This window comes from Gekko japonicus, unplaced genomic scaffold (assembly GCF_001447785.1).
Source record: "Gekko japonicus isolate JY-2015 unplaced genomic scaffold, Gekko_japonicus_V1.1 scaffold3300, whole genome shotgun sequence".
Classification (NCBI taxonomy): Eukaryota; Metazoa; Chordata; class Lepidosauria; order Squamata; family Gekkonidae; genus Gekko; species Gekko japonicus.
This window is the reverse complement of record NW_015160936.1, coordinates 59,201-70,985: the sequence shown is the minus strand read 5'-3', so window position 1 is coordinate 70,985 and position 11,785 is coordinate 59,201. Positions and strand designations below refer to the sequence as shown.

General features: G+C 46.7%; 1 protein-coding gene across 1 annotated transcript in view; it reads left to right on the top strand.

Annotated features, from left to right (window-relative positions):
- Positions 1 to 11,368, top strand: part of LSM1 (LSM1 homolog, mRNA degradation associated) — a 16,473-nt gene extending 5,105 nt beyond the window's left edge. The window contains exons 3-4 of the mRNA XM_015425060.1: positions 8,053 to 8,168; positions 10,824 to 11,368. Of these exons, the coding sequence (XP_015280546.1) occupies positions 8,053 to 8,168; positions 10,824 to 10,994 (287 nt within the window). The 3' untranslated portion in view covers positions 10,995 to 11,368. The remainder of the gene's footprint in view (positions 1 to 8,052; positions 8,169 to 10,823) is intronic.
- The last annotated feature ends 417 nt before the right edge of the window (positions 11,369 to 11,785 follow it).

Genomic DNA, 11,785 nt, shown 5'->3' with positions numbered 1-11,785 from the left:
CTCCCTCTTTTTTAGTCATAGTCTTTTCCCTCCAGCCAAGGGCATAGAGTCTTGATCTTCCACTGAATGTCCTTCCTTCTTTCTTTCATCATCCAGTCTAGGTAGATCTTCCATCTGGTCTTGATTTCCGTGGATTTTTCTTCCCATGTTGTTTCCTTGTTGGTTGACTCCACAATGTCTGACTGTATAAAATCAAACAAATAGTTGTGCCAGATTTCTATTGTCCATTTACTTTTGTCTTTCCAACCCAGAGCGATAACTGCCTTTCCCGCCAGTATCATAGCCTTGACTAGATTTTGAGTTTTCTTATCCAATACCGGGCTTCCTATTGTGCTTAACAACATTAGGTTAAAGTCTATAAGTAGTGTTACCTTGCATACTTCCCTAAAGATTTCAGTAATTTCCCTCCAAAAGGTCTTTACTTCTGCACATTCCCACCTTGATTTCCTTTTCCTTAACTGTCCCAGAGATGTGTATTACCTGTTTAATAACCATACCATTAAAGTAATCATAGTTAACTTTGAAATTGGTAAGTATTGGCATAAAACCAATAGTTCTGCAGGGGGGGAAATGTTTCCTGGACCAGGTTGCTGGAAGCAAATGCCACTGAGGTCAGATACTGACTCCCAAAGAAATCTGCAGCTTTACATCTTGCTTAGAAATACCCAATGTGATCTGCCACCATGGAGGGGAGGGGTAGCCCTTTCTCTAAGAGGGAAGGATCAGCAGTGCCCCCCACATGCCTGTCTACTTCCTCCTCCCCTTTCTGTTCTGCGAGTTTGAAGGGGAGGAAGGGAAAATGGCATGCACTAATGTAGAAGTGGAAAGAGGAGGTGGGCAAATCTTCCTGGCTGATTTGGGGGGGGGGGCGTTTGTATGGTTTGAAAAGTCCTCCTAGAGGATAGGTATTGGCTATAACAGCTAGATGGAACTCCCATGTTCAGAGGTAGTACCCAGAGAGCAGCTGCCAGTCAAAAGACAGCACTGTACTAGGTGGACTTGGAGACCCAATTCTTTTGAACGTGGCTTCTTAGGAAGGGGCATAGTCTGAGCTGGCTGGCTGTTGTGTGAAACAGGATGCTGTGCTAGATTGGCCGTTACCTAACATAACCTCTGTCATGTAGTGTATCATCAATGGATTCACTCTCCCAATTAAACTTTACCCACTTGCAAAGCCATCTCTGATGAAGGGCAATTGAAAGAACACAGTGCATTTTGAGCATCTGTTGGCTTGTGTCTGAAGAACTGAGTTCTAGAAGAAGCAGCCTGGTTTTTATACCCCACATTTCTCTACCTTAAGGAGTCTCAAAACAGCTATCAATATCCTTCCTTTCCTCTCCCCACAACAGGCACCCTGTGAGGTAGGTGGGGCTGAGAGAATTCTGAGAGAACCGTGACTGGCCCAAGGTCACCCAGCAGGCTGCATGTGGAGAAGTGGGGGAATCAAACCCAGTTCTCCAGAGCAGAGTCTGCCACTCTTAACCATTACACCATGCTGGCTCTAGTCTCTGAAAAGTGTGCTGTTTATTTTTAATGCAGCAACTTCATTTTTATGCCAGAGAGAGAAATAAGGCCTTAAAATGGCAAAATTGTTAATGTTACCAACTTCTTTTCCCCCCTTAAGTGCAATCACTTTTTCTTAATGACAGAGAACAAAGTTTGAGTCCAGTGGCACCTTTAAGACTAACAAAGCTTTATTTCATGTCCAAAGCTTACACTTTGAATAAAATGTTTGTTGGTCTTAAAGATGCCACTGGACTCAAACTGTGTTTTGCTGGCTCAGACTGACGTGGCTGAATTTTTTTAATGACACAGATCAGGATATTTTTGAATGCAGGGTAAATGTCACAGTTCTGGTGATCTCCTTTACCGCTAGAGGGAGCCAAATGTCTTGAAATGGCATTCCCACTCCTTGAAGGCTGCAAGTGCATATGGTCCAGCCAGCGCTCTGTTGAAAACTTTCTCTCAAACAGCAATTAGGAAAATCATTCTTGGGCCTTTTTAACTTTACCTGACCTCCGTTCTTCACAAGCATATGCAAAGTGCAGCCCACAAAGGAAAAATGCATTAAGTTGCCCTTAGAAAATCCCAACTTCCAGTTTTTCTTCCTGGTTATGGTGTTTATTATGTTATGCGAGCTCGTATGATTTAATCGGTAAAAATGATGGAAATTGGCTCAGCAGATCTAGTTTTAAATCCTGGCTCGTTAGTAGAGCTCTTGCTCTGTTTGCTGAACAACTCAAGTTCAATTCCCTAGCATCTTTGGTTAAAGGATATTGGGTGTAGCAGATGATTAGAAAGAGGTTTTTCTACCCAGAGAGCAGCTGCCAGTCAAAAGACAGTGGCTTCTTAGGAAAGGGGCATAGTCTGGTGGTGAAGGCAGATATGCTTTGCAGGCTTGGTCTCTGGCATCGTCAGTTGAAACATCTTACATAAATAGGTGTTGGGGAAGACCTTTTCATCTGGAGAACTGCGGATAGTGTTGGCAGTGTGGATGGGTCCGTGGTCTGACTCGTTGTCAGGTAGCTTCATATGCTTCCACGGCATTGAGTGAGTCTATCACCCCTCACGGGGTACTCGCTTACAAGCATAAACGTAGTCTGGTGAATAAAATTGAATGCTGTCTCAATATAATTTGGGGTCTGGAAGGGGAGATCTTGGCAAGATTCAAGCCTCGGATTATTTGAAGCAGAAAGGGTTGGGGTGTATTGGCGTGTAGCTGTGCCTGCATCGCTTGCAAAAAAAAGTCTGGGAGCTTTTGGTGCTGTAGAGGTGACCTGAAAAATAGCTTTGGATCTCTGCTAAACATGAGTGATTAGGCTTGTCAGTACTGAGGCTGATACGGGAACAAACAAAGAATAAGCCACCACAGATGAAGAAACCAATATTAATTGTAGCATTTCGAGGGATGGAGTGAGGATGGCAACATTTTTAGATCCTTAGACCTTATGACTAGTGGTGGCTCACAATGTCATCTTGAAAGCAGACTGGGATAATAAGGGGTAAATGTAACATCTGGTTAATGGAAGCACGTAGTTGTCCAAGGAGACTGGTAGTGGAATAAGTCTTTCCCTGATGCTCTATCAATATTTATAAACTATGACATTTTATATTGGCTATAAAAGCAGGCTAACATCATTACAGGCCTATTAAAGTTTGAAATATGGCATCATCCATGCAGCTGCTCTAAGGAACTTCTAAAGGGAATTTATAGTACATTCCTATTAAATAAGTGTTCAGAATAGTCTCTCCCATTGCTTAAAAAGAGATCGGCATAGTACATTGGCGTAACTTCAGAGGATAAGTGACCATCTATCCAGACGTGACATGACTCATAGCTTTGAAATATGAAATGGAGACATTTATGTAAGTGGTATTTAATACCAGTGAGGTTAGATGGGATCATTTGGCCCATTCAAAGTAGCTTTCTGTTCCATTATTGTGCCTCTCCTTGTGCAGGGCAGTGTATGTAGTCCTTGGCACCTCTGTTTTATCCTCTCAGCAACCCTGTGAGGTAGGCTTGGGCTGAATATGTGGCTGGTCCGAGGTCACCCTGTAGATTTTTCATGTTGAGTGTGGAATTTGAAGCCAGGTCTCCCCAATCTACAAATACAAATCTAGAACCGGGCTACTCATTCTGTCCTAAGCAAGGGCATGGCGCACGGTCTTCCGTTAATTGCAGATTTGCTAAAAAAATTAGTGAGAGTAGATGCAAAATCTAAGTGTTGCACGAAGCATCCAAAATAATTGTCTGTGTTCATGGTTCGGGACCAGCCTGGACTGCCTTATCTTGAATAATCTTCCGCTTCAGTTTACAAAGCAGGAGCTTCTGGGTTTCTTCAAGATAAGGGAGTTTATAATTAAGGTCCCGCTTGCCAAATATTTATGCGCCGTTCATAATGGCACATAAAAACCGCTCTGGAATTCTTAAAAGCCTTGTAAACGCTGAAGATAACATGTCGAGATGTTCTCTTTTTGGCTGGCCAAAACTTCTTGAAAGGTACCCAATAGGTCTTTTTGACTCTCTCTCTCTCTTTTTTTTAAAGGCAGCATTGCCTCGGACCATTCTAGCTTAGCTGTCGGCCCTAGGAATAGGATTGGAATTTCCCTTCGAGAAATCTTTGGCGGGGCCCACACCTTTCCTCTTCCAGTTCTTGACACTCACTGGTTCAGGTCAATGGAGTCTGATGCTGGGTATGGCCAGTCCCTCCCCTCTGGTCTTCCAATAGGGCTGCCAAGTGGGGGCGGGGGGCAGGTAAACCCCGCTTCGGAGGCCTGATGTCCGCCGCTGCGGAATCGGGCCCCGGGGGGAACTCCGCCCCCTGAAGTGCAGCGTGACTCTATGGTTTTCCCTCCGACGATCGGGGCCACGCCTTCAACGTGACCAACGTCGCGCGTCACTTCCGGTGATGTGCTGGTGAAGAACGGCTCCCGGAGCCCGGCGAGGCTCCCCCGCCAGTAAGACATTTTGACTTGGCAACCCTATCTTGCAAAAATGCCTTGCAACTAATTTTCACGCCATTTGGCGGAATGGAAGTTGATCAGTGTTTGGCCTAAGAAGCCAGATGTTCTGTTAGGCTGTTGCATCTCTGCCGTAGCCGGGTGTCTTATTAAGCTGCACTCTGAACCACTTGCCAGGAAAAACAGCATAGAAGCAGGAAGCAGCCCTATGACGCCTGTGGCCTGTGCGCTTCAGTATTGGTATCTTGCAAAGCAGTTGTTCTGGCAGCGATTCCCAGGGACCATCTGGACTGTTCCACCCATTCCTTGAACTGCTGTCTGTAAAATGGGTGGCGATGTGACTTCACTTGTGTGCCGCTTTCCCCTCAGCTCATCATGGTTTCCAAACATACCAGTAAACAAACATTCAGCCTAAGGCGCTTCTACAAAGCTCCACCTTGTACGTTCCCCCTTTATTTGATTATTTCTCACCACCGGGAACCCAAAATAGCTTACATCATTCTCCCTGCCCCCATTTTATCACAACAATCCCGTGAGGTAGTGTGTGACTGACCCATGTTTATTCATTGGGCTTCCACAGCAGGGGGTTTGAGCCTGGGTCTCCCCAGATCCCAGTCTGGCATTCTGTCGAACCATGCTGGCTTTCTTCCTAATGGCAGAAAGGAAGGAACAGTCCTCACATGATCCGTTGGTGGTCCCTTCCACAGGGCTGGAGCTGCTGCTGAAAGCATTTTTGCCTAGCCTGACACTGTGCATCTCAGGCAGTGTTCCCTCTAAGCTGAGTTAGCGTGAGCTAGCTCACAGTTTTTTAGCCTCTGGCTCACACATTTTGGTCTTCGCTCAGGAAGGATGGCTCCTAATTGATGCAGGAGACAAATGGCTCGCGCACAGCTTTAATGCCAGTAGCTCACAAAGTAGCATTTTTGCTCACAAGATTCCACAGCTTAGAGGGAGCATTGGTCTCAGGTCATGGTCAAGAGGACCCCCCTCCGACTCATCTGTTGGTTTGTTGGCAGCTCCATCTTTGGACAGAGGGGACTAGGCATGAACTTGGAATCCCTTTGACCCACTGCAGCTTGAGGCCACTTGAACCACAAAGCTGCCTTATATTGAGTGAGACCTTTGGTCTATCAAGGTCAGTGTTGTCTGCTCTGACCAGCAGGGCTTCCCCAAGGTCTTGTACAGAGGGCTGTCATATGACCTCCTACTTGATCCTTTTAAGTGGAGAATGCTGGGAATTGAGCCAGGGAGCTTAAGCATGCCGAGCAGAAGCTCTGCCACTGAGCCACAGCCCCTTCCCTTAAATCACGTCTGATGCTGGAGATCACATATGGGCTGAGAGGCCCAGGGGCTGCAGAAGGGGTTGTTAACCACTCATCGCAGTGTAAAGACTCCCATCCCTGGCTGCTTTAAACCTGCAGAAAGAAAAAAAAGAGGTACATGTATTGGGGCTGGGTTTTCCCCCCCTTTTCCCTGCCAATGCTTACCTCAGTCTGGAGGGAGCCATTTTGTTTAGGAAATGACACTGACTCGCTGATCCCTATTGCCGTTCCCCAACAGCTTCCCTTCTGTAGCTCCATCTAGAGAGCCAAACACTACTAGACAGTTGGGAACAAAGTGATGGCACGAGCGTCATGTGTGGTGTGACTCTTATATGCCTCTGATATTTCTGCAGAATGAAACTGGTTTAGCAAAGCCGTTAAGAGTTTCCTGAGTAACTCAGAAATGTTGCAATCCTTTCCAACAAACTAGGATTCTGCCCACACTCCCCGTTCACCCGGGGGTTGCGTTTCTCAGTCATGTGTTGTCACTGAAACAAATGTGCACGTTCATCTCCCAAATAATTGACAAGTGAAATTGCAGCGGGGTTATGCAGATTTACAAGGGCCTGGACAGACCTCCAGGTTCCAACAGTCTTACAACCAGAAGCCACACCTTTCTTCAAATCAGTGGCCAGATTAAACTTTTCGCAGTGCCCTGGGTGTTTAGTCATGCCGGCCACATGACCATGGAAACGTCTTCGGATCTGTAGGTCAAGGTGGGGCAGTTGCTCCAAAGCCTGGGTGCTTGAGAGCCCGCCACACTGTTAGAGAGCCAGCAGCAGTGATCCTTTCCCCACCACGGGGGTGCTGTGGGTCCAGCTGTGTTCTCAAAGCAGAGATGACTCGGAGTACTGCGCCTTCCTACCTTTTCTGAATATCTGTAACCACTGCATGCTCATAAAGCTCTCGTTGCATTTTAAATATTTATTTAAAAGAAACTAAGGCTGTGGTCACACACACTAAATAATCCACTTGCAATCCACTTTCAATGCACTTTCAAACTGGATTTTGCCAGTTCACACAGCAAAAATCCAATTGGAAAGTGCATTGAAAGTGGATTATTTAGCATGTGTGACTGCAGCCTAAGTACCATGAGTCATGAATGATTAAATGTCCCCCCCCCCGTATTATCTATTGAACAAGAAATTACTCTACGAGCTGAGTAGGTCTTGGTAGGATAGCGCAAAGGAATGATCTTGCGATTTGGGTAACTCTGAAGAGCTGGGAACAGTGTGAACAATGTGCACCCTTCAGAGAACAATAACACGTTCACATTTGTCTGCATTTAAGTGTACGTAAGTGTGCACTCAGGTGAGCCAGATTGGGGAGCAGTTACCCAATCACTCACTGCTCTTCGACATGTACTTAAAAATAAATAAATCACAGACAGTTCAGATGTTGTGAGTAACCGTGGGTTCAGTTCAACCATGGTTAGGGTGATCATCCAAATGTGAGCCACTAGCTGTGTTTTGTTGGGGTCCATCAAACCAGGATCTAGAGCCACGGTTTGAAGCCAGTGTATTGACCTAAGTGGGTTTGTGTACACACAGAGGCCTAGCTTAATCCTAGCTTAACCCTTTCAACACTGCAGGCCAGGATGCCAGCGCGGGGGGAGAGCAAAGAGAAACCAGCATTTATCAAGGAAAGCCGGGGTCTGAGTGATTATGAAATCAGAATTCTGTGTGGAGGCAAACTAACACTAATTAAAATAAAACCATGGCTTTGTGTTATGTCTGTAGGATTCGTAGCCATGCCTTTACAGCGTCTTGTTGCAGGTTTTGGCATCTCGAAGAGTAAACTTCAACAAATCTTATCTTTTGGAGTACATCTTTATCCAGCTTTCTTTAGCAGAGTTCAGGGTGACTGCTGTTTTATTATGCTGCTGTAGACTAACACTGCTACCTTTCCGGGACCATCATAACTGGAAATACCAAGGAGGTAACTTGGGACCTTCTGCATGCAAAGCACATGCTTTATCACTGAGCCACAGCTCCGTCCTCTCACAGCACCCACAAAGTCTGGGAGCTGTAATTGCTGCTGGAATTAACCACTAAGAGGGATCCAGCTGGAGGCCGTCGTACTTTACGGGCAGGCACACTCGTTGCTGTCAGTCGGCACTCAGTCAAGCTCTTAGAGCACGGTTGAAGAATATCATGAAGTGCATTGAAGGTGGTTGTCCATGTGTGTGAGATTTCTCATGCCTCTCTTGCCCCCATGCATTTCAGTCCTTTCTCTGTTCTCTCCCCTCCCCTCGCCCTGAAACTTGCAGCCAACTTGGTGTTGCACCAGACAGTGGAGCGCATTCACGTGGGTAAAAAATACGGTGACATCCCCCGCGGCATCTTTGTGGTGAGAGGCGAGAACGTTGTTCTTCTGGGAGAAATTGTAAGTAAGCAACTCCCTCACTGCTCCCCCCTCCCCCCATTCCCCAAATTTGCGGTTCACAGGGATTTCCTCAGTGTCATTTGGGATTTGGGGCACTGGTTCTCAACTGATGTTCCTCTGTTCAATTTTTGCTGGGGTGAGGGTGAGGCTGGTCCCAGGCAGAGGGAGATCTCAGGTGAGGGCCAGGTGCAATGTTTCCTCTAAGCTGTGGAGCCTTGTGAGCAAAAATTCTACTTTGTGAGCTACTGGCATTAAAGTTGTGAGCCAGCGATTGGGCTGCTGCATAAATCAGTTTGCTCTGGAGTCCTCCTTCCTGAGCTAAGACAAAAATTTGTGAGCCGGAGGCTAAGAAACGGTGAGCTAGCTCACACTAACTCAGCTTAGACGGAACACTGGCCAGGTGTATCCTCTTTGCCTTTTACCTGCCCTGTTTTTGTCCTCAGCATTTCTCGTGCCAAGTTTGCACCTTTTTTTATTGCTGTGGTTGTTTTCATATAGACACTTCCCCCCGAAACACTTTGCTTTTGGAGGGGAGCGCTGTCTTTGGGAGCGACCACATGTCAGTCTGTACTCTTTCATGAGCCAGGTTTTCCTTCGTCCTCAGAATGCTCTTCCTCAAATCTGGTTTACTGCAGTCTTTTCTGCAAGAGCACAGTTGAGGTGCATTAACACGTCATCTGAGTAGGGAGGTGTACATTCGTGAAGGACCCACCCACATCACCATTTTCCTTCCACTTTCCCTTGCAGCCACTGTGCTGTACCACCGGAAAGCCTTTTGAGGCCTTTTTTTCCTTCAAGGTGACTGCTACAGTCCTATACCCAGAGATCATTTCGGGGGGAACGCAGGGGATCGCAGTTTCCCCGGGTGAGGTACGGAGGGCGGGGCACATGACAAAGCCCTGCTTCCGCCCGCCCCGCTTCCGGCCCTCATTCGGCCAGGAGGAGGCAGGAGAAGAGGGAGGGTAAGTTGCTTCCTCCCTGCCTCTCCCCACCCCTGCCTGCCTGGGGCCAGGGAGGGCTGGAAGTGGGGCTTCCTTGCACTCCCGCCGGCCTTGCAGGTCCACCGCTGGGCCCCTCATGGGGGTGTGGCATATGCTAATGAGTTATCCTAATGAGTTCCCCTAGCTCTTTTTCTACGAAATGACCCCTGCCTATACCAATTACCATTTTTTAAAGAAAGCTCACCAATGGTATGGCAAGATGGAGAAATGTAGGGGAAATTTCAGCTGATGGAGGAAAATGCACAAATTACCCTTGTTTGGATGCTCCATTGCTGATGCAGTGTGCCTCTGCATTTGCAGTGGCAGTGAATACGGAATAGAGAATCCTCACCCTGTGGAAGTATCCTATGGGTTGACCCGTGCAATGAATTGTGTACGGATCTTTCTTCCGGCAATCTGTACTCTTAGCAGCGAAGTCATGGTTTTATTTTTTACTTGCTTTCCTACATGGAGGGCGGAAAGGCTGGGGAGGGAGAAGCCCATTGAGAAGTATTACTTTTACCTGCCTCATATGTTAATGATCTGCATTTTTATCCTGGAGAGAGTACATAATTCTCCTCTTGCTGTTTTATCCTTGCAACAACCCTGTGAGGGGGGGCAGTCTGAGACTGGCCTGTGAGACGGCATGGCAGCATGGAGATTTGAACACGGGTTTCCCTACTTCTAATCTGGTATTCTAGTCACTACACTATATTGGCTGCCTAAAATGCAAGAAATACCCCGCTATACGTGGGGTGTTTTTTGTCTGTGTGTGTAAGCACGTGTGCACAGTAGAGCTGCACTTCAGCAACTTGCAACTAATCATGGCTCCCCAAAGCATTCTTCAGAGGATTATATGTAGCTACTAAAGGTAAGTTACTGCTCCTGCATTATGGGATAGGAGCAATGACAGCGTGCATACTTTTTTCTACTAAAAACGGTGAAGCACCTCTGATAATTGCTACTTAACTGAAGTAGTAAACCTGCTCCTGGGCTGTGTCTCTTCAAATTGCATATCTGAGCTCGCATGTTAAATGTTTCTCTGCGTCGAAAATCTCTGCATACAGAAAACTAGTGTACCAGGGGAAAAGCTAGGCTGGAACTTGCCTTGATATGCTAGATCTGTATGCACAAGGAGCTCTTCTTGTTGAGAAGGGCATCCCATCGTAAGAGCCTCCAGCTGGAATTGGTTCAGCCACAGCTTTGCAGTCTCCATGAGACCCGGGCCTTCTTTGCTAGCCACATCATTTGTGAAATGTTAGCAGGAAGTTCCAGAGCCCAAACTCTGTCCAAGGGCTTGCAAGTTGCTGTGTTGCAATTTGTGAACCAGCAACCTTCTTTGTCCCCTTTGTTGCCAGTTTGGTGTAGTGGTTAGGAGCGCAGACTCTAATCTGGGAGAACCGGGTTTGATTCCCCACTCCTTCACATGCAGCTGCTGGTTTGACCTTGGGAAGTCATAAGTTTTTTCAGAGCTGTTCTCTCAAGGGCAGTTCTTGGGAGAACTCTCTCAGCCCCACCTACCTCACAAGGTGTCTATTGTGGGAAGGGGAAGGGGAAGTGGTTGTAAGCCGCTCTGAGGCTCCTTTGGGTAGTGAAGGGTGGAGTATAAATCCTATCTCTTCTTCTCTTCTTGAATATGACTTTTGAATATGACTTGACCCTTATTTTGCCACAGGACCTAGAGAAGGAAAGTGACACCCAACTGCAGCAAGTGTCAATCGAGGAGATCCTGGAGGTACAGCGGGTAGAGCAGCAAGCGAAGCAAGAGTCGGATAAACTAAAAGTGCAAGCACTGAAGGAGCGAGGCCTCTCCATCCCCCGGGCCGATACCCTCGATGAATATTAGACAGTCTGTTTGGACAAGCAGCTGCATCTGTGCAGCATTTGAACTGATGGGGTTTTGTGTTGATCCGTCTTTATGACCAAGGACTGGTGATTTGTTTTTTGTTTTTTGTTCTTTTTTGGGGGGTAGAGGGGGGTGCAGGACATAAGTTAATCATGGCTTTTTGCTTTCTTGTTGCAAAATCAGTGTTCCTGACGACCTAAGCGCTGCTGGATGTCTCATGTAAACCAAATGATGATACAGCAGTTATAGCGGCTTGGGATAAAACTTCTTTTTAAGTTGACTTTCTTTAAATGTGATGCTAAAGGAGGTGGAATGTAACCTCCTGATGTGTAAATAATAATAAAAAAAAACACACTGATTCGGATGCTGGTGTTGCTGATGGTGGAACAGAGGCTGTGCCTACCTCTTTCATCACCAAGTGCTTTCCTTCCTCTAAACAGACACAGGACAATAGCTAAATATTGCTAGAACTGGCATGGGAGAGAGGCTAGTGGACACATGAATCAGACCCTTGGTCCATCACAGTCAGTATTATCTACTTAGACTGGCAGCGGGTCTCTAGGGTCTTTTACATTCCTTGATGCCTGGTCTTTTTAACTGGAGATGCTGGGGACTGAACCTGGACCTTCTGCATGCTTTGTAAATGCTCTACCACTGAATCACAGTCCCTCCGCTCAGAAGGATGCAGGAAAGGGGTAACAGTAGTGGCTGGAATTTGCCAATCTGAGACGTGTCACTCTTGGGGGATGAACAGGGTTTAGTAAGTTGCAGTTTAGCAAATATCTGAGTGC